This window comes from Chelonoidis abingdonii, chromosome 25, assembly GCF_003597395.2.
Source record: "Chelonoidis abingdonii isolate Lonesome George chromosome 25, CheloAbing_2.0, whole genome shotgun sequence".
Classification (NCBI taxonomy): Eukaryota; Metazoa; Chordata; order Testudines; family Testudinidae; genus Chelonoidis; species Chelonoidis abingdonii.
Genome location: NC_133793.1, coordinates 3,240,794 through 3,261,316, shown reverse-complemented (window position 1 = coordinate 3,261,316; position 20,523 = coordinate 3,240,794). Strand labels below are relative to the sequence as shown.

The 20,523-nt window shown below is 46.0% G+C and overlaps 1 protein-coding gene across 1 annotated transcript; it reads left to right on the top strand.

The window, feature by feature from the left end:
- Positions 1–6,862: 6,862 nt before the first annotated feature.
- Positions 6,863–19,236, top strand: TEKT2 (tektin 2). The gene is made up of 10 exons (XM_032766751.2): positions 6,863–6,929; positions 8,067–8,243; positions 11,577–11,702; positions 12,726–12,931; positions 13,843–13,986; positions 14,827–14,941; positions 16,316–16,423; positions 17,623–17,766; positions 18,086–18,165; positions 18,820–19,236. The coding sequence occupies exons 2-10, from the start codon at positions 8,088–8,090 to the stop codon at positions 19,031–19,033; spliced, it is 1,293 nt and encodes a 430-aa protein (XP_032622642.1). The 5' UTR covers positions 6,863–6,929; positions 8,067–8,087; the 3' UTR covers positions 19,034–19,236.
- Positions 19,237–20,523: the final 1,287 nt, after the last annotated feature.

Sequence of the window (20,523 nt, the reverse complement as noted above, 5' to 3'; positions counted from 1 at the left end):
CAGCCTTCCCAAATAATTGATATACTTTGGTTAAGATTTTCATGCGCTTAACTTAAAACTGAGATCCTTCTTTCATTTTCCTTAGCCCACTGTTACAATGCTAATATTTTAAAATGTTCATGTCCCTTTTTTGTTAAGGAATGTGCACTCTGAATGAGATTATGCATGAATGTTACCCTTTCAGGTACCTTTTTGAACTAGTTTTTAAGGAGTAATGATATCTAACATGCATAATTCAGTAGATTAGCACTTTCTTCTGCAAAATTTAACCTAGATGTTAGTCTCCCTTTCTGTGCCTATTCAGAATAGCCTCACCTGCCTTTACTTAAAAATTGCCATCCAGTGGTGTCTTCACTACTTACAGTGCATCTGCACCATTCACACATTAGCTTGATTTTTTTTTTTGGAGTCTGGCTGTTCTTTTTCCTGGCAACTGTGAGGGACATTTAAGAATGTGGTATAATGAATGTAGGAAAGCAACGAACTGGTTTGATTTAAGTGGAATCCTTTTGGTGAAAATTTGATGTCACTGTTATCTCTGCAAAAATTATTTTGCCAGCAGCAGAAGTTGGGTTGGTCTATATAAAGAATTTTGTAATGTCTTGGGTGTGAAAGATTTTAGCAAAGTGACGTGAGAAGAAAAGTACCTTCACGTTTATACCACGGTACTAATATAGAGCAGATCTGTGTATGCTACATAGTGTGCACTTACCTGTGCCTGTTTCACCATTGAGTTCTGGATGCTGGTTTTTAGAGTTGAAGCTGCTGTGAAGGTAGATTTTCAGAATGCAGAGGGAAAGTTTCAGATGGACCATACTGAAACAATTTTGAGACGGTGGCATGGCACTCCAGAATTCAAATTCTTGCTGTGACATGAACTCCCTCTGTGTCTCTGGGTTTGTCACTCTGCCTCAGTTTCACCATCTATAAAATGTGGATAATACCTCACACTGTTTTGTGAGGACTAAGTATACATGTTTTGAAGATAAGTAATGCTGTAGAAGTACTAAATTATTAATACACATAAATTGAGGCATCTTTTGTAAATTTTCATCTCCATTTATCAGTCCTGTATTTTGTTTAACGTTTCTCCCATCTCCCTGCTCTAGGGGTCATGCCATGGACCCGAGCTGTGGTCTTTGCGCACACTTCTTATCTGCTTTGGGAGTTACCCATTGGGAAAGGCAGCAGTACTGGTCTATAATACTGACTTTGTAGTTGGCATTTTTCTGAGAACAGGTTTGTTTTTTGTTGCAAGGTGGTCAGTAAGAGGGAAAAGTCTATGTAAACACAGATTTGCAAGTATAGCAATTAAAATATAGAATTATTGGCCAGTAAACATGGTTTTTGCCTACATTTCCCCAACTGTGGAAGTCTCTTTAAAAAATAAGTAAATAAATAAATAAATCTGTTCAAACATCCAGTTCTTTACAACAGAAAATACAGGTTGTACAAGGTTCTGTTCATTTTGGCATATCAGCCAGTTAGTTTTCCATTGGAGAGGTGGATAGTGCCAGATTTGAAAAAGGGTTTTGAAATTCTGTGGTCACGTGGTAAATTAAAAACGTGGAAAGATTAGGGCTGCTGTGCCAGGCAAGTAAAGTGACGTTGAAAGATTTCATTAAGTGATAGGAAGGCTATTAGAAGGAAGACAGTTTAGCCTTTTGATGTCAGGTAATTTGGCCGAATGTTGGCTTCATTGGGCTGTTCTGTGTTGTGGACCCTAATATGACGCTTTCCACCTTGGTTGTAGGCTTTACAGTGTTTTGGACACAGTTTGTGCTAATGAGGAAAGTGTACGCGTTTCTCCAAGTGAAGCTTTGCAGCGTTGACTCTGGCTTTGTTAAATGTTTACCTGAAGATAAGTGCTCCATCTTAAAATATTACATTTCAGCTCAGTTCTGCAGACGGTAACCATTTTAAATGTATAGCCTCTGGGTACAGTAACTGTACTGATAAAAACCAATCTTCTGTTGCTGGCATTCACTGAGCAGGGTTCTCCCATATGATTAGCTGTACTGACTTACAGTAATTTGGCTCTCTTGTTTCACATGTCAGGTGAAAAATGACTTGTGGGCTCACAGGGTGTAGATTCATTTGACAGGGAGATTCTTATTTCCCTTGGTGTGAACAGTTAGGCTTTCCAGCATGGACTGCTCATGGATAAATAGCATTGGCATTCTGTGTGGGAAAGTGGTGACTGCTCAGTACCACAGGGCTATGGGAGTGGTTGGCATAGCTGTGAGCATTGTCTATCAGGCATTACTTCAAAGGTTTCACTGTAATATGTAGTCATTGGCAGTCTATACTTGGAGCTGGGGGTGTGATTCTCAGTTTGAGGTGACACGTTTGTGCTAACTCTCATTGAGCTAGTGCACTCAAAATAGTAGTGTAGCATTGATAGTACGAGTAGCAGCATGAGCTAGTTGCCCAGAGTACAAACCTGCTTGACCCTAGGGCTATGTGCTATTTTTCACATGCTAGCTCAATGACCGTGAGCATGATTATGCCTACTTGAGCTAGGAATCAGTCTCTCCTGTCCCTTGCCCCCCAGCTCCATGTGTAGAGATCAGTTATGGGCCAATATAGCTATTAACATGTCTTCAGAGAATGGCAAACTGTGGCATAGTGTGCACCTTGAAGATTATTACTAATCAACACGTTTAGGTATAAGACTACTGGAAGCAGTGGTGTGTATATATAAATGTTACATGTCTATAATACTGTGTACTTAAATCAAGAGAATATTTGTGCTACTTGGAATTCCTTTTTGGAATAAAGGGTGGTTGTTTTTTAACAGACCTTTCCAGTGGTTTGGAATTCTCTTGCACATTTGTGTCATACACACTCTTCCTCTTTCTGATTTGCTGTTAACTGCTCCCTTCTGTTTTGGTGCTACCATTGCTTTATGCAAGAAATAGAATGTGTTCTAACCACAAAGACAATGCCTATTTTTAAAAGAAAAGAGGGGTTATCTCAAGAAAAGAACAGAGTTGCGATTTGAAACATTGCACAAAATAGATTGTAGGCGGATGACAAATGCATTGGTAAAAGCTTTTTTATTTTTACTTTTTAACCATCTTGACCGTGTGTGCCTATTTGTATTGCGGATGTGGGCTGCAACTATTTGGGGTGGGAGGGAGTTGATATGTGTTAGTATGGTTTGAAATGTAATGCTAACCAGAAGCAGTGTCCCCGACCCCTCTCCTTTTTCCAAACAAACTGTTCTTGCCAAAATTTTCTACCTATCACAACTTTCACTTTTTTTTCCAGCACAGTAAAATATCATGACGTAACTTCTGTCCCACTATTACTTCCCTCTGTTAGCCGCCTGTAATCTCTCTGGAATGGTATAGAATATACATAAAGTCATTAGATCTTTCTTTTGGCTTTAAAAAAATAAAATCAAGTTGAGTATATTGTAAACCTACCGTAATCATTTGAAGACTAAATTTTGTTTTGAAATGCATGTAATGTACTATTTAACCTTATTTTAATACTTGCATTATTTTAGTTTTTTTCCAAAACGTCTGTGAAAATGAATGGAGGTTGCAGTGCAGGTCTGAATCTGAAAGGACATATAGGACCAGATGATATCTTGAGGGCATACTAAACATGACTGCCAAACATTTGTCAGAATGTGATTTTACTTTCAGACTCCTCTGACTTTTTATGTAGTGCTATTCAGTGAAAAATAGCTGGAATTATAAGACATCCTTAATTTGATATAAAATTGAAATGTGCGTAAATTGGCAATTTAAATAATTTCTCCACAAACTAATAAAATGGTATGGGGGTATGGTGATATCAGAGTTTTTTGGCACTGTTTATGCATGTGCTGAATAGCCAGTTATGTATTATGGTGTCAGCTGAAGGCTCAGAATAAGAGGTGAACAGAAAGCAAGCAAGATTCTGAAAGTAAAATGCTTGTGTGCAGATTTTTAGTGGTGAATGTTGTACCTTCGGTTAAATCATTGTCTTTTGCAGAAATGTATTATGTCTGTGGTTGAGATTAAAAGGACAAGTTTTTGATTTTTATTTAACCTTCTGCCGCTCACCATACTTGCATTGTGAAATTCAGTCATGGAACTCTTTCTGAGCCAAAACTGTCACCAAAGTTTTCTGTGACAGGTTCCACTCCTCTCTCTCTGCCATTCTCTATACTGGAAGGACTCTATGTTGTGTTTGTTTTTACCTTTTTAAAATTTTTTTATTGGTTTTAGTGTCGCTTTGCTTCAGTTTGAAGTGTAACTTTCACTAATAACTGCAATAAAAAAAAAGCTTTGCTCCAAACTTCACTGTTGTTGTGTCCATAACTCAGTTTATTTTGTCAAATCTTCCAACATGTTAGGAAGTATGTAGACAATGAATTACAGAATTAGAGAGCAGATTTTACTTAACCAGTATCATTTGTGGGGGGGAGAAGGGGTATTAGAAGTATGGGCAGATGGTTGGAAGGAATCCTAGTATTGAATAAATAAATGTTATCAGTTTTAAGAGTACTCAGAATTGTAATTAATAAGGAATTGAAATAAGTCTTCAGTTTTTCAGTGCTGTCACTTTTTTCCCAAATCAGATTAACACGTCTTTTCTTGCAAGGAGCTCCTTGCTACAAAGACCATGTCTTTTGTACAGAACCTAGCACAATGGATCCCTGATCCTGATTTCTAGCCTATCCACACACGCTATACAAAATCCCTTCTGTGTAGAACCTAAAGGCATGAAGTGGCTGTTAGTGTTATCACTGGTACCTTTTAGGACCAGGTCTTTCTAGAAATGTTTGGGAAGGTGACACAGGGTGTGGTGGTATGGAAACTGACACTGTCTGAAGTGGGGGCAGGCAAAGGGAGTGAAGTGAGAAGAGAAATGAGAGCATCTAGAGTGGGAGAAGTTTAGACATTTGTGAGGGAAGAGGTGGGCAGGAGCAGAGCTGAGAAGAGCTTTGAAGGGGAGGGGAAAACTGAACTTTGTATGGAAAAAGAGGGAACCCTGAGTGTAGGGATTCAGGGAAGGAAGGTGATCGGAGCAAGGGGAGGGGAAGTTGCTGTCAGCACTATGAATAGACTGAACACAGAAAGATGAACTAGATGCTGCTTTTTCTTTTCACCTTACCCCAGCTACACGACAGCTTTCTGAAGTGCAGTGACTTAGGCAGATCATGCAGCAGTGGCCTTCCTCATAGCTCTCCAGCGACACCATGAAAACATTCCTGCTGCAGGAGGGCTTGAGGAGAGAAGTTATTCATTTGTATTGCTGTTACACCTAGGAGCCCCAGTAATGGAGCAGGACCCTATTGTGCCAGGGGCTGTACAAATACAGAACAAAAAGATGGTCCCTGCCCCAAAGAGCCTGGTTGCTCCACCATTCACTGATGCTCAGAACCCAGCAGATTTATGTCTACAGAGAGAAGAGATGAAGGCCTAGTCTACACCTAAGACTTCAGTATAGGCAGCCACAGTGTCGGCTACAACCACACCCAAGTACAGTGTAGGGACAGTTTTCAAAAGTAAGACCATGGGGTTCTTAAACTTTTTTTTAAGGCAAAGTTACGATCAAATGTTAACGTACTACATTACTGCATATCGTACATTACTTATTACTTATTCAGGATCAGGTGAATATTCAAAGAACTAGGCTAAAGATTCTGGCTTGTTGGCTGGGGAGCCATCGTCCTTTTGAGTATGCTAAAAAGAGTGACCACATTTCTAAACACCGAGCGTCATTTGGCAGTTCTCTTGTGTATGTTCTTGGTGTGAAAGTTTTTCCATTGGAAGGAGTGTCCATATTTTACTAGACCGCAGTTCCATAGGAGAAGTCACATTTTTCCAATAATGTGCAATACAATAAAAAAAATTAAGAAATTAACATGTCATTCTCTTTTAAAATGTAAATCCTTCACTGGAACATTAAGTAAACAGGTCAGGGGATTGCTAGGAAGCTCTCATTTTGTCATTAGATGAATGTTCTTTAATAGCTTCCGCTCCAAAGCATTCAATTCCTGGACACAACTGCCACGTGTGTAAGTACATTCCCCTTTGCTTGCAACCCCTCCAGCATAGCACCTCTTTAGTAGCAAAAATGGGATGAATATTAACTGGAGTCAAATGCCACCTATACAGTAATATATAGTTTTGTTTTGAGCTATACAACTTGAAGATGTATATCCCCTTTCTGATACAGAGATCCACTCATCCAGATCAGTTTTTGTCCAAATCTCTCTCCCAGCTTTTCGTCTGGGTGGTTTTCTTAACATTTTTTTCAATCAAAATTGTATATATCTTAGAAATTAAATTTTGTTCCAGCTTACTCCTGGGTCAACTCCTCAAATGTGGTTAAAGGTCTAGATAGAGGTTTCTTGTATCCAGATTACTCAAAACGTTTGCCTGGTAAATGTTGAAAATATGGGATCTTTTTATTACATGTATCGGTAGGATTTAAAATCAGTACCCAGGAACTGCGGTCCAAACTGAGTAATCTCCGTTCTTCCCCACAACCAGTAGTCACTGTGGTATTTCCTAAGGCTTTTCTGTAAGTGAGCTTTCCCTGGTGCTCCTGAGTCTGAGTTCTCTACTTTCTCAGATGATGCTCCCTTCCCCGGACTCCTTGCTATCCTCTCACCAACCCCACCCAGAACCACTGAGTTGCACCAGATCCCATCTCCCGCTTTCTCCTGCAATCCTAGATCCCAAATGGTTGGGCCTGCAGCACCGAGGCCCTTCTCTCCTTACATCCCCTTGTTGCTATGACTCTCATTCCCTGTAAACAAAGGGAAAAAGGCTCTGATTGGCTCCTGGTGAGGATGGTTGCCTGGCAACCCTCCAGAGCATGCTTAGCAACCACTAATACGAAAAAAAACAAAAAACACCACCATATACAACCAACCACTCAGCAGTGGGAGGCAGAAACTCTAGAGTCAAGGAAGGAAGGTGGTAAGTTGCTCTGACTTGATTCCGTGTGAGGAGCCAGGTGCCATGGCCTTGCTGCGGGGGTGGGTGGGGGAATTCAGGAGCTGGGCTTTCTGCGGTGTGTCTGAGACTTCTCAGGCCTTGTACTTCTGCTGTACAGGTTTGTGCTTGGTTAACAACCTGTGTGTGTGTGTGTGATGAGAGAGAGAGAGAGAGAGACCAACCTCCCTTCTGTGTTCCTTGACTGTAGCACTAACCTCTCAGCCCAGACAGTGTGAAGCCGCCTCCTTCCTCCTGCCTTTCTCTGGAGTTTTCACTATAATTTACTCCATGTAATTTGACCCCCTCCAACCTGTCCTGCAGCTCTGAGGCCTTTGTGTGGCCTCTTCCCTCCCCTGCTCAAGGAATAGCACAAATCCCCCGCACCCAATGTGGTTTTATTGCAAATCTTGCTGTTCATACTTGCGCAAGAAGCCCCACTGGCATTAGATGAACAAGCTGCTTGTGATCAGTGGCAGAGTGCAGAGCCAAAGCCAGCCCTCAGTGGAACGTGTCCCCATAATCTTTGAGGTACTGCATCCAGAGATTAGTCCCCAGCATGTAATGCTCCATTTGCATCTGGAGTGGGTGCCCTCTCTTCTTTGAGACCTAGATCTCTGCAGACAGGCACTGCTCCCATCCAGGCGGAACATCATGTGCGAAGAGCTGTCGCCTTTGCAGGGCTGTTCCTCTGTATTGAAGAGGGTGGCTACAATCCTGCTCTGCTTCTGCAAAGTAGGTGCAGGCTCAGGTCTCCCGGCCGTGCAGGTGAAGTGTGAGTGGAATAGACTTTTTTTATTAAATCACCTTCTAAGGGAGAATCACAGACATGCATCTGGTCACCCGCCGGGGCATGTTAAATATCACAGGGAAGATCACTGCTGGGGCTGACTGTGTCGCAAGATCAGCAGCTGGTGGAAGTTGCCTGATGAGCCAAGGAGGCCAAGGACGAACTGGCTTATCACCAGGTAGTCCCAAGAAGGCACATTGTCAAGAGTGGGTGGTTGTGGTCGGGAAGCTTGTCCTGTCCTTTTCTGTGCTTTCCAACCTGTAGGGGCATTTGGATGGCTGCAGCGGCCAGGCAGCCAGGCTATTGCTTGTTTCTCCATATCTCTGCTGTAGCTAGCCGCTGACCTTGGTGATATGGCCACGCTGAGTGTGAAGCCAGGACAGAGATTTTCAGTCCAAGACTGGCATACCAATGCTAACCTCATCTCTACGAATGCTGAGCGTCAGCGTTCTGCTTCCCATCAGATCAGGCAGGAAGCCAGGACTCTCCGTAATGAAACTAACAACCAGGTGGGCTTCCCAGCTCTTTCACTCCCCTTTGTGTCTGTAAAAACAGATTTGGGGATTTTGGGGGGGGAGGAGGAGGATGGAAGGGTGTTAAAGATCTGGCTGGCTGAATGGGGTTTTTCAACCTTCAGATCGCTGAGGTGGACCTATGCCAGTAGTGATGGAGGGTTGTTTGGAAGTGATTATTTAGTGTGAAATTAGCAAAGCCAGGTGAATGCTGGGGGTGAAAATAATCTTCCAATAAAATTAGTTGTAACTTATAAACTAATTTGATTTGGTCCTGCTCTCACCCATTCTATGTTCACCTTCTGCAAACATATTGTCAGATCAAGTTTTACCAGCAAAACTGGATTGGATATCCTGGAAAGTTTTAAAATTCACTTCTGTGCACATTCATACTAGAAATCTGATCAGAACAGCTACTTTCATCAAGTCATGGGATAGAAACTGTGCCATATGACCTGTGACCAATCACAGCTGAGCAACAGAGCTTAGGTTTTGGAATCTGAATAGCAAGGCACAGCGTGAACAAAACTTGTGTGAAATTGTCAAACTTTGAATGAACGAATCTGAGAAAATCCCAGTCTCGCTTTGTTGACTAAGGCCACATCTACACTAGCACTTATGTTGGCAAAATATTTCGCTCAGGAATGTGAAAAAAACACACCCCGAGTCACCTAAATTTTGCCAGTATAAGTGGTTGTGTGCACACCGCTATGTTGGCAGGAGAGCAGCTACTGCTGCTCATGGAGGTGGTTTTATGAAGTCGACAAACGAGTGCTCTCCTGTCGACACAGAGCGGCTATGCGAGTGCAGCTGTGCTGCTGTAGGCTCCCTAGTGTAGACATGGCCTAAGTTATTTGCTGTGATTTAACTACTCATATCACCTAGCTCATTTATTCTGTTTTTAAAGCCAAAAGGGACCATCCCAATCATTTAGTCTGAGCTCCTTCACTAACGACTGGAACAACTTACCTAGGGAGCTGGTGGATTCTCCATCACTTTCAGTCTTTAAATTTGTTCCTGGGCAACAAATATTTGTCAATGGACTCTTCAGACTGGAAGGATCCAACAGCTGGAAGTTGAAGCTACACAAATCCAGACTGGAACAGTGAGTAATTAACCACTAGAAGGATTAACCAAGGGCTGTGGTTAATTCTCCATCACTGGCCATTTTTAAATCGAGTGGATTTTTTAAAAAGATGTGGCGGATAGTTCCAAAGGAATTATTTTGGGGACTTCCTCTGGCCTGTATTCTACAGGATGTCAAGTTGCATGAGCACAGTGGTCCCTTCTGACCTTGGAATCTGACTCTGTAAGTCTAGGTGTCTTTCAGGGTCTACTATGGATCAAACAGAAGTTACAGGCTTGATGCAGAAGTTGTTGGGGGAAGTTCTTTGGCTTGCGTGGGGCAGGAGATCAGACTAAATTATCACAATGGGACCTTCAGGCCTTACTCTGTGAATCTGCGCTTTGCTGCTGGTCCTTCCAAGGCATTTGGACTGGAGACCCACTGGCACCATATGTAAGAATCCTATTGTTAGGCTAGAGAGCTATGTTATGGCTTAGTCCCCTTCCCAGTTGGGCAGGAACCTACATAATGAAAACCACCAAACTAATTGACAACGATTGGCACACTGGTTACAAGGTGGAAGCTCACAGCCGGAATTTAAGGCACAATCAGATACGGCAAAGTAACTGACACTGGGGGTTATTTATAGAGAGCAGTAAATGTGTAAAAGGCAAGAGGGGTGATGAGATAATGTAAGTGCTACACTCTCCTTTTCCTGCTCTTCAGCTCCTCTCTCTGCTGAAGCACAAGTCACAGTCCCCCCCAACACCCTTAAAGGTATTAACACTGCATTAAACCTCAGAGCTATAATATACATAACCCAGAATGCAGGTGTTAGCAGTTCCCAGTCAGCTGCAAAGGGAGACAGTTTCTTAGTAAACAAACAAACATTTAATACACAAACCCCCTCATTGTAAATAGTGTGTGTGGAATAAGTTAGGAACAACTTTTAGACAAATGCTATTCGCCAGTAAACCTGTAGGAGTTCTTGTACAGATTTCTCCATTTTGCTGCTGTTCCACATGTTTCAGCGTGAGGTTTGACAGACCCTGTGCCCTTTTGTAGGGGAGCTGGAGACAGCTCTGTGGACTCAGCAGCAATTACAGTTCCCAAGCCAATACTCAGCTGTCTCCTCAGTTTCCAGCTGGATTGGGAATCTGCAGCTTGTATCCCAAGTGGTATAGTTACTGGGATGCAGCCTTCACAACAGATACATCTCTTTGTTTATGTTGGACAATAGGAAAAACTTCTTAACTGTCAGGGTGGTTAAGCACTGGAATAAATTGCCTAGGGAGGTTGTGGAATCTCTGTCACTGGAGATTTTTAAGAGCAGGTTGGACAAACACCTGTCAGGGATGGTCTAGATAATGCTTAGTCCTGCCTTGAGTGGAGGGGACTGGCCTAGATGACCTCATGAGGTCGCTTCCAGTTCTACAATTCTATGATTCGTCCTGCACTGATGGGCTGCAGAGTCCACACATCTGTCACCAGCTCCCCTATTTGTAACCTTTTCCCTCTGAGCTCCGATTAGCTGAGCTGTGAGAATATGTGGAACCTGCAAGATTGCTTGAAACCCTTGCTCTGCACAGCTTCAGAAGCAGCTACTGTGCATGTCTAATAACGGCCACACCCTGGGCTCTTTGAAGTTGCCTGCTGCTTTCTGTATGCTTGTGTCCTCCCCACTGGCCCTATCTCTATCTTTGGACTTGTATAAAAAAACAAGAGAGGTTGCAGCATAAACACGTGGGTTATAATTGCAAATGACGGTTGATCTTCTATTCTAAAATAGATTTGCAATGTCCCCTGATGCGCTATTTACCTTCATCTAATGCTTCAAGGTCTTTGTGTGAGTTTTTGCAGCACCCTAGGAACTCCGTGAATAAATCTGTCTTGTATCCCCCATTGGAATTGTTGCTTCTGGAAGACCAGCATAGTCTTGGTTCCAGAGAAGTCCTCGGCACGATTAATAAACGACAGCTTACAGGAGGTGAAATCATACATACGCACTGATTTGTAGGTGTGCAAATATTATAATGGGGCCTCTGGGTTTGATGCTCTTGTGGCCTGTATCTTGTGTAGTTATTTACATTGGTGCATTAGGTGTCATATACTGTGCTACCAAAACAAATGGTAGGACTTTGCACTGGTAAAAAATGCAGGGCAATGAATAAGCAGGCCCTTGTCAGCACGGTGAAATGCTCCCTCGGTCTTCACAATTTCAGCTACACAAATCAACATGGAAACGGTGTCTCTTCTAATTCCAGACACAGTGGGATGAGCATGACAACAGAACACGACTCGCTGAACGTATCGACAGTGTGAACAGATGGAAGGAGACCTTGGCCAAGTGCCTTACAGACATAGATGCTGAAATTGATGCCTTAGCCAAAGTACGTTGGGAAGACAGATGGCTTAAACTCAACATATGCTCTTAATACGTGTGACTTCAAACAACTAAGGCCCTGATTCTGCAATGAGCTGTGAATGGACCAACTCCTTTGTGGGGCTTAGCACCAGTGCCCTGAGCTCAGTGCAGAATCAGGGCCTTAAATTGCTTTCAGGAAAACAAACCCACTAGCTTCAGTTCCCATCTGAATTGAGGCAATGCATAGTGCTGTGTGTTTCATATGGTCTGTCCTCTCTTTTTCTAAAGATCTGAGGGGGAAACATACCAATACATTAAACACTAAAATAAAAAAAAAAACATACGGAATACTAAGTGGGTTTTTAAAAATGTTTGTTTAGGAGCTCAACAATTTTAGGCAAGAATAATTAAAGTTGTCTTTGACACCTCTTTTAAATTAGATTTAAAGTTTGCATCTTTTTTACCGTTAGAATCAGGACTTTGTGTCTCTGTATTGAGCACAGTTTTTAATAAAGGCTAAATCTATTTTGTGTGTTTCACCTGTCCATTGCCAGTGACCCGCTGCGAGATCACAGGCAAGCCGCACTCTCTTGTGCCTATGTTTTCCCATTTGTGAAATGGGGATCAAGCTCCCATAGAGGTGGGGCCAGACTATTTGCAAAGTGCTCGGAGATTCTTAATGAAAGGCATAATGCCAGGGCTGTGGTTAACTGCAAATCTGAAAGCATTTCTGGTCCCATCGGACTTTGTGGTCTCCAATGGGGAGAAGCCTCTCTGATCCTTTTGCTGCAAAACCCTGTGAGATAGTTGAGTATGACCATAGCTGCTAGCTGCATTGTGCTTAGCCTCTGAACTGCAGGCCCTATAGACAGAGGCAGGCAGCTGGAGCACATTGCACCCAGTAGACTGCAGCAGTGAGCCACTCGCTACAAGGTTTAAAAGCTGCTTCCAGAGGTGGCGAGGAGGAGGTCGTGATGACGGGAAGAGGCGCACGCATTCCCCAAAGGAAGGACCGCATCCCTAACCCGAGCTGCCTACTCCCCACCAGATGAAGGAGGCATCGGAACGTGCACTGCAGGCCAAGAACTTGCCTTTGGACGTGGCGATTGAGTGCTTGACGCTTCGGGAGAGCCGCCGAGTCATTGATGTGGTGAAGGACCCTGTGGAGGACGAGCTGCACAAGGAGGTGGAGGTGATCGATGGAGCCAAGAGAGATCTGCAGCAAAAAGTGAGCGAGGCCTTTGAGCAGGTCTGGTGAGTTGAGCAGCCAAGCTTGGGGTGGTTCCCCCCACGTCGGTGACTCCAAATCGTGTTTCTCTGTATGGGGCTTTGGGCTAGCAGGGCACACCCCTGCCTCTGGAGTGGCCAGCGTCTGAGCAGAGAGCATGCTCTGTGTTACACGTTGTGTCAGCGTCTCATGACAATGCCCAATAGCGTCCCTTGCCAGAATGGGCCCGTTAAGAACGAATGTTGGAAGTGCTGCTGGAATCATGGCACTTATGAAACAAGGGAAGGGGAGGGAACAAGTGTGGCAGCTAAAGGGTGGGCCTGAGCTTTTGCCTAGTGTTTTGGGGTCCCAACTTGAGACACCTGGCAGGTACCTGATTCTCAAAGAAGGGGGCTTAGCACTTCCCGAAAATCCAGCCCTCTCGAAGGCATCTCATGCCCCAAAGCACAAGCCTCTTTCAAAACCTTACCCTGCAGTGCCCTGCCTGCTGGGTGCTACGCCCTTCTGGGTCACTGCCTTACAAGTCACTGAACTTCAGTCACATCTGGGCAGTTGGTTCAAGGGGCAGCTACAGCTGTGCCATGGAGTAAGGGTGGTCCCCCTGGAGGGTCCCACAGGGCCAGCCTGGTGCTATAGAGTCTCACCATTTATTTATTTAAAAAAAAGCCCAATCAAGTCTCTAGCCCCGATGGTTTCCAAGAAAGCTTTGAAAAAGTGAACCGATTTTAGGCGAGTTGGATGGCTGGTCTCTGACTCACTGTCTCTGTAACCTCGGATGGACGAGGAGCTACGTCTGTCTGGCAGCCCATGTCTGAGCCAAGTTTACAGTATTTGCTCGTTCTGCCAAGGAGATAGATTTTCACTGTCTGTTCCACTAACACCTTTTTCAACCTGCTGACAGTGACAAATGCAGCTTATCCTACTCCTTCTTTGGCAGCCTCTTGCAGGAAGCACGCCAGCAGCTCAACTTTGATCACCGGGGGAAAATGGAAGCACTGGAGATAGACCGGGTCTGTTCCTCCCTCAGCGTCAACTCTCCCAACATCTCGTTCAAGGTCAATCCAACCCGGGTCCCAACTGGGTAAGGGACAAACCAGCCCCTTTGTGGCCAAACCCAGGCTGTTTTAACCTTCATGCTGATGCTGGAAAGACTTGGGACTCTTGAGTTTCTGGTGCCTCGTGGAAATAACTGGCTCAATTAGCAGACAGCCTGGCCTAGAGTTTAAAACACCAAGAGCTGGATTCAGGGCTGTCTTACTGGCTCTGCTGCTAGCAATGAGTGATATCAGATATGGTACTCAGAGAAGCAATCCCTCCCTTTCTCCATATCCCAGTGATTATCGTTACCAGTAATCATAGGTCCTTCCCAAGCACCCTCCCTCCACCTGAGTGTTTCAAAGCTCTTTGTGGGCACACACGAGCCTCACAACATCCTTGTGGTGTGACTTAATAGCATCCCCATTTTATAGAAGGGGAAACTGAGGCACAGAGGGGGAAGAGAATCACCCAAAGTGTCCCAGCAAGTCAATGACTGACTTGTGGTGAGAACCCAGGAGACCTGCCTCCTGTCCCCTGTTGTAACCACTAGACCATGCTGGTTTCACAGTGAGGGTAATGATCAGAATACCCAAGGGATGGGGTAAATTCTCCATCTTTTGGAGTGTTTCAATCAATGTTTGGATATCTCAAAAGATGTTGGGCTCAATGCAGGAATCCCCACGGTCTGTGTTGTGCAGCAGGTCAGAGGATGATCACAGCGGTTCCATCTGGCCTTGAAATCTGACTCTCTTTGCAGTTGTAGAAAGCTTTTCCACCTTGGCATGGAGAGGTTTCTTCCAAGCTCTCTCTTGCAGTCATTCAGCTTATTGCCCAAGGCATGAGTTTAAACAGCCTGTCTTGTTGGGCGCACTTGGCATTCTAGATCAACAACGCCTCAGCAGTGGGACCAGTACAGCCAGTACAACAAAGACCGAGCAGAGGCGGAAATGAAAGCCTCCACTGAGCTGCGGGAAGCAATAGCACTCACCATTGCTCAGGTAAATAAATCACCCATCACCGATGCAGAAGCCATCGGTGCAGTTAATAGATGTTAAGCCAGGTGATAAGTCATGTGTTCCCCAGTGGGGATGGCTGGATGAATGCAGCCTGCTTTGCAGCTTAGAAATAGGCAGGGGTTACGCTGTGCCTTTTGGGGTATGTGGTGCTGCTGGTTCGTGGGAAGGGAAGTTTCCTTTGCCTGTCAGATGACTGCTGGTTCCTGAATAGTGATTTTAAAAAAGGCAAACGTGCCTCACTAGATTATTCCTTGGCATCATGAGAGTTTCACAGCTCTCTACTGATCTCACAAGGCGTCTGCCTTGCCCCAAAGAGCAGAACACAGAACAGTCTGGCATGGAGTGTGGGGGTGTAGGAAGGATATGGGTAGAAGTGGTTTTGGAAGAGGAGGAGGAGGTCTGTTTAAATGTTGGGGGATGTGCCAGGAGGCGGTTCCAGGCATAGGGGGGGCTATTGAGAAGGGCCCAGTAACTGAGTTATTTCCTTATACTCCTCTGTCCACCTGTCTGTGCATCTGTCTCTTCTTTTTATATTTTATTTGGGGGCAACTGGGACTGTCTGTTGGTTCTGTGTCTGTACAGCCCCTAGTGCAGTTGGCTTCTGGGTGTTTTGATCAGACAAATAATAATGAGTGCTGGGATGATGAAGGGCACAGGGAGACTGTAGAGAAGCATGGGAGTGGGCAGGTGAAAGGTGAGGTCGTGCAGGCAGGGCTGGTGCTACCATTTAGGCGACCTAGGCAGTCTCCTAGGGCGCTAGGATTTGGGGGGCACCATTTTCTTTAACAGCGACCGTGGCGGGTGGATCTTTGGCCGCCCCCGTCGCCGCTGGCATTTAGGTGGAGGGAGCTGGGAGGACTGCCTGCAGCAAGTAAGGGGCGGGGGGGGACGGCACGCAGAGGAACTCCCGCCCCAGCTCACCCCTGCCCCACCTCCTGCCCGAGCATGCCGTGGCTGCTTCACTTCTCCCGCCTCCCAGGCTTGCGGCACCAATTAGCTTAGGTGGCGCAAGCCATGGTAGGCGGGAGACAGTGAAGAGCCACGGCCTGCTCGGGGTGCTCAGGCGCGTGTGCGGGGGGGGTGGCCTCAGGGCGGAGGGTGGGATAGGGATCTTGCAACGGGGGGGGGGGGCGCGTCAAGGGGCGGAGGGGGGCTCAGGGTGGGGGCTCGGGAATGGGAGAGGGCGCAAGGTGGAAGTTTCGCCTAGGATGCAAAACATCCTTGCACCGGCCCTGCATGCAGGGCCCTGAAAGTGAGGGCTGAGTGTTATGGAGAGAGCAGGGTAATTGCTTTAACTGTGCAGGGGAGACACCTCCTAGAGGCACATGCACAATGTTTAACCTGTTTTCCCGCTAGACAAACAACGAGCTGGAAGCTCAGCGGGTGGCCACGGAGTTCGCCTTGCGGAAGAGGATCCGAGAGTTTGAAAAAGCCTATGACGAGCTGAAATGGCAGGAGAAGAATGTAAATTTCTGCCTTGTTTCCTTGCTGTCAAGTGCCCTTGAGTGAGATTCTATCTTCAGAGCATATCTCTTGCAAGTAACACTGATAGCATGAAATGCTTCCTTGCTGCGGTTCAGCACACCCCAGTGGAAGAGGCGTTTCTGACCGAAACCTCTTGGTACATCCACTCCAACACACACCTACCTGCCACAGCTTTCCCAGTGCAATGTGGGACTGCTATGGCATCTATCCCACAGTGCCCAGCATTGTTACCAGGAGCAGCTTTTGGATAAGTTCAAATGAGAGGGGTGTGTGTGTGTGTGTGTGTGTGTGTGTGTGTGTGCGCGTGCGTGTGTGTGTGTGTGCGACTAGCTGATCTACAATGGCTGCAACACATGTGGCCACCTGTTCATCCCGTGGAGAAACTGTAGCCCACACGGGGTCAGCAGGACCCAAGCTAAAGCCCTCGTCTCAAGTGTTGTGATTGCCTGGTACAACCAGCACATATAAAACACTTCAGGCAGATGTTGTGTGTGGATGCGCGAGGCATCAGCTGTGTGAGCTCAAGGCATCCCAGCCACAGCTTCTCTGCAATGCTCAGGTCAACAGGGCCATATTGTTAATAAGCAGCTAGTATGACACCGCAGAGAAGTCTAAGCTGCTTATCTCTCTCCTTGGGTTTTATCCTTGCTATTCAAATACACGGGAAAATTCCGCTTTTTCTGATTAAGGCAGAGAAATGGAATTACAGGGATCACAGAGGGATGAGCCGCAAACTGCTTTGAATCCAGCCCAGTGGCTCTTGGTCCACAACACAATTGATGCTCAGTGACATCTGCAGGCTGAGAGGCCAGTTTGGGACCTTATATCTCACCCTATTAATCCATCTCGTGGCATCCCTGAAACAGTCACAGCATGCCTTGCCTGATTGTGGTGGAAACTGGATTTTTAACCAGTGATGCCTCGTCCACACAAACTGAGCAAGCTGTGTTTAACCCTATTTGAGCAGAAGTCCTTTAGTCCTTGTTTAAAAACCATTTACAGCCTGGTAAAACCCCAGAAAGGCTGGAGCCTTCTTGAGCACAGCTGGTTCCCTATCTAGATCTCATGGGAATTTCCGGTGTACCCACAAGCCAGTCTTTGAGTGCACCCTTACTAAACTGGATAGCTGTACGTGCAAGATGGTAACAATCCCTTTTCCTGTGTGTGTTAATCCTCAGACCTTGGAGGAAATTGCCGAGATGGAAGAGGACATCCGACGCCTCGAGGAAGATCTCAGGAAGAAAATGTGGGATCTGAAACTCGCGCACACTCGCCTGGAGACCCGGACTTACCGCCCCAACATGGAGCTGTGTCGGGATCAGGTGCAGATGAGCCTGTAGGCTGGGGGTGGGGTGGGATGAATACTAACCTGGCATGCCCATCGTCCATGAGGGATTTGAGGTTGTGAGGGTGGAACCCTAGATAGAGCTGCCGTGGCTCCAAAATGATCAGACACGTTTAGGTGTGGACTGAATGGAGACTAAAAGATGAATAAAAAGGAATCCACCACACAGTGTGAGTTAAAGCATAGAAACAAAGTGGGGAGCTGGGCTAAGGGAAGGGGAACTTGGGGGAACCATAGCAACTAGCAAAAACTAGTACTGGCTCTGCTAACCCCTATGGCCTGTTCCTGACTCGTAGGTGCAGTATGGGTTGACTGATGAGGTCCATCAGCTGAAAGGCACCATCGCCGCCCTGAAGCAAAAGCTTGCACAGTCACAGTATGTTCCTACGTGGTTTGGAAGTTACCCATCCAAGAATGATGATGTTAACAAGCACCAGAAAGCTTTGTACTGTTCTTAGCAGGGGGTGCTGCAGGTCAGAAACAGGTTGCCTCATTAGAGCTGTGTGGGGAGCTCTGGAGCGGACAGCAGGGGGCACTGCAGTGCAGAAGGTCAGACTTAGATAATCATAATGGTCCCTTTTGACCTTAAAGTCTACAAGTCTATGAGGTCAGAAACAGGGTTCCTCATTAGGGGGAGCTCCGGAGCGGGCAGCACAGGGAGCTGCAGGTCAGGATTGGCAGAGCTGGTGTGGGGTGGAGTGACTACACTTACAAAATTATTGAAGGGTGGGGGGAAACAGAAATAGAAATGCTGCCTTGGGTTTGTGTTAGATTCCCATCGTTGTGTCTCTTGCAAGCTGCATTCCAGCAGCAGCATGTGGGCTTGCTATTAAGAGTTGAGGAATAAAGTACAATGTGACAGGAACTTCCCCTGTAGCTCTGGTGTGCGTTAGCTTGAAGGCAAAGGCAAAGGTTGTGCTGATTTTTGTTGTTGTGAGACAGCAGAAAGCTGATTATTTGTCCTCAATGCCAGGAGGCAAGTTCAGTGGTGCAGATGCACCCCTGACTCCCTAACTTCTGCTTTTCCCAGGGATGCCCTAGACGCTCTATATAAACACCTGTACCGCATCCAAACTGATATGGGCTACAAAGCAAACTCCCTGATGCTGGACAACAAGAGCATGGACAGCAGGAGAAAACTCACAGTCCCCGCTGAGAAATTTGTGCCAGAGGTTGACACCTTCAACCGAACCACTAACCGTACCCTCTCACCCCTGAAGAGCAGGCAGCTGGAGCTGGCTTAATCCACTGCGAACAGCACTGGTCAATGGAGCCACTCTGAAGATAAAAACTCCTAGAGACTCAGTTCCGTACCAGGGAAAGCTGACATCTGTGTTGTGTTAGATCAATGTTATTCTCCTGCCTCCTAAATTGTTTTATAACTGTCTGTCCCCTTGCATGATTTGTGTATCTTCTTGCACTCCAAGGAGCATTATAAACAATAAAGTCTGTCCCCAAGAGCACTTGTCATTTGACAGCATTGGAAGCATTTTACAATGATTGAATCCATGTGGGCTCTCTAGTGTTTTAAGTCCTTTAAAGTGCGGGACTGTGCTCTGAAAAGGAACCGTGTAACCGTGGTACCTCTCCAGATCTTCTTACTGTGCTGACAGATTCAGATCCGCCCGCTTTAATGTTTAAAATGTTTTGGTTTTTTTTCTCTTTCTCTTAGCCCTGCAGAGCCAACGCTGCTACAAACGAGGGAGCTGGAGTCCACTCTGGCTCATGTGGCAACAGACTTGTTAACTAAAAGCTAGTTGCATAGTCACTGTGGGCCCTCAGTTGTTTGTGTCCCAGTAGGGCGCACTCCCCATGTGCTAGGTCCTGTCTACACATCCAAGAAGACACAGTTGCTGCACTAGAGAGCTTGCAATCTGTCCTTGTTGTTCTTGTGAAATTGGGATCAGCATTCGGCCTCCCTGGCTGTCTGGCTCACTCTTTATCACCAGTATTAAACGTGTTTATGGGGTGTGCCCATGCAGATGCTACAGCAGTGGGCCCTGTAGAAAAGAACCCAGCTTGAATTCCAGATGCCACCGGTGAGTTTGCAGGACTGGAAATTAGGGGAAAACCAACATCTTCACTCCTGTCAACTAAGGCAGGTTCCTGGCATGTCTACCAGCCTGGGGTTTTTCATAGTGACTGTGGTCTTCTGCTCTAGACTCGAGCATTTTTTAAATAAGTCCTGTGTACCCTGAGCTTTCTAGCCACAGTGAGGGGGTTGTACAAATCCCTCGTGTAACAGTACAGGTGTAGTATTGTAAAGAGCCACTTGTACTTTGCCTAGATTTGCGCTTGCACCTACTGCAGCTATATTGGTGGCTAAAAACTCAGGGTTGACAAGGCCTCAGTCTTGAGTCTTTAGGACAGCACAGGAACCCCTTATCCCAGGGCCCCAACTATAAACTAATGGAAGGTTGTCGGTGGTAGGCTGCAGCCAGCCTGAAGCGAGGGCTCTGAGGGGTATGAACTGCCCCCATTCTCAGCTGCTGTCACCTCTCCAGCCTAATGAGATTTAAATAGGACTAGTGACAATATCCAAGTAAGGAGGAAAAAGGAAGGGCAGGAAGTTAGGTGCTGCTGTGACATCTCCTCCCCCTGCATCCCCATGCCCAGGCCTCCACCCACCCGTTCTGCCCCTAGGGTGCCAGCCCTGTCCCCTTGGGCCCTGCCCCATTGCCCCAGATCCTAGGCCTGCCCTCCCCCAGGGTGCCAGCCCCTGCCCCATAGCCCC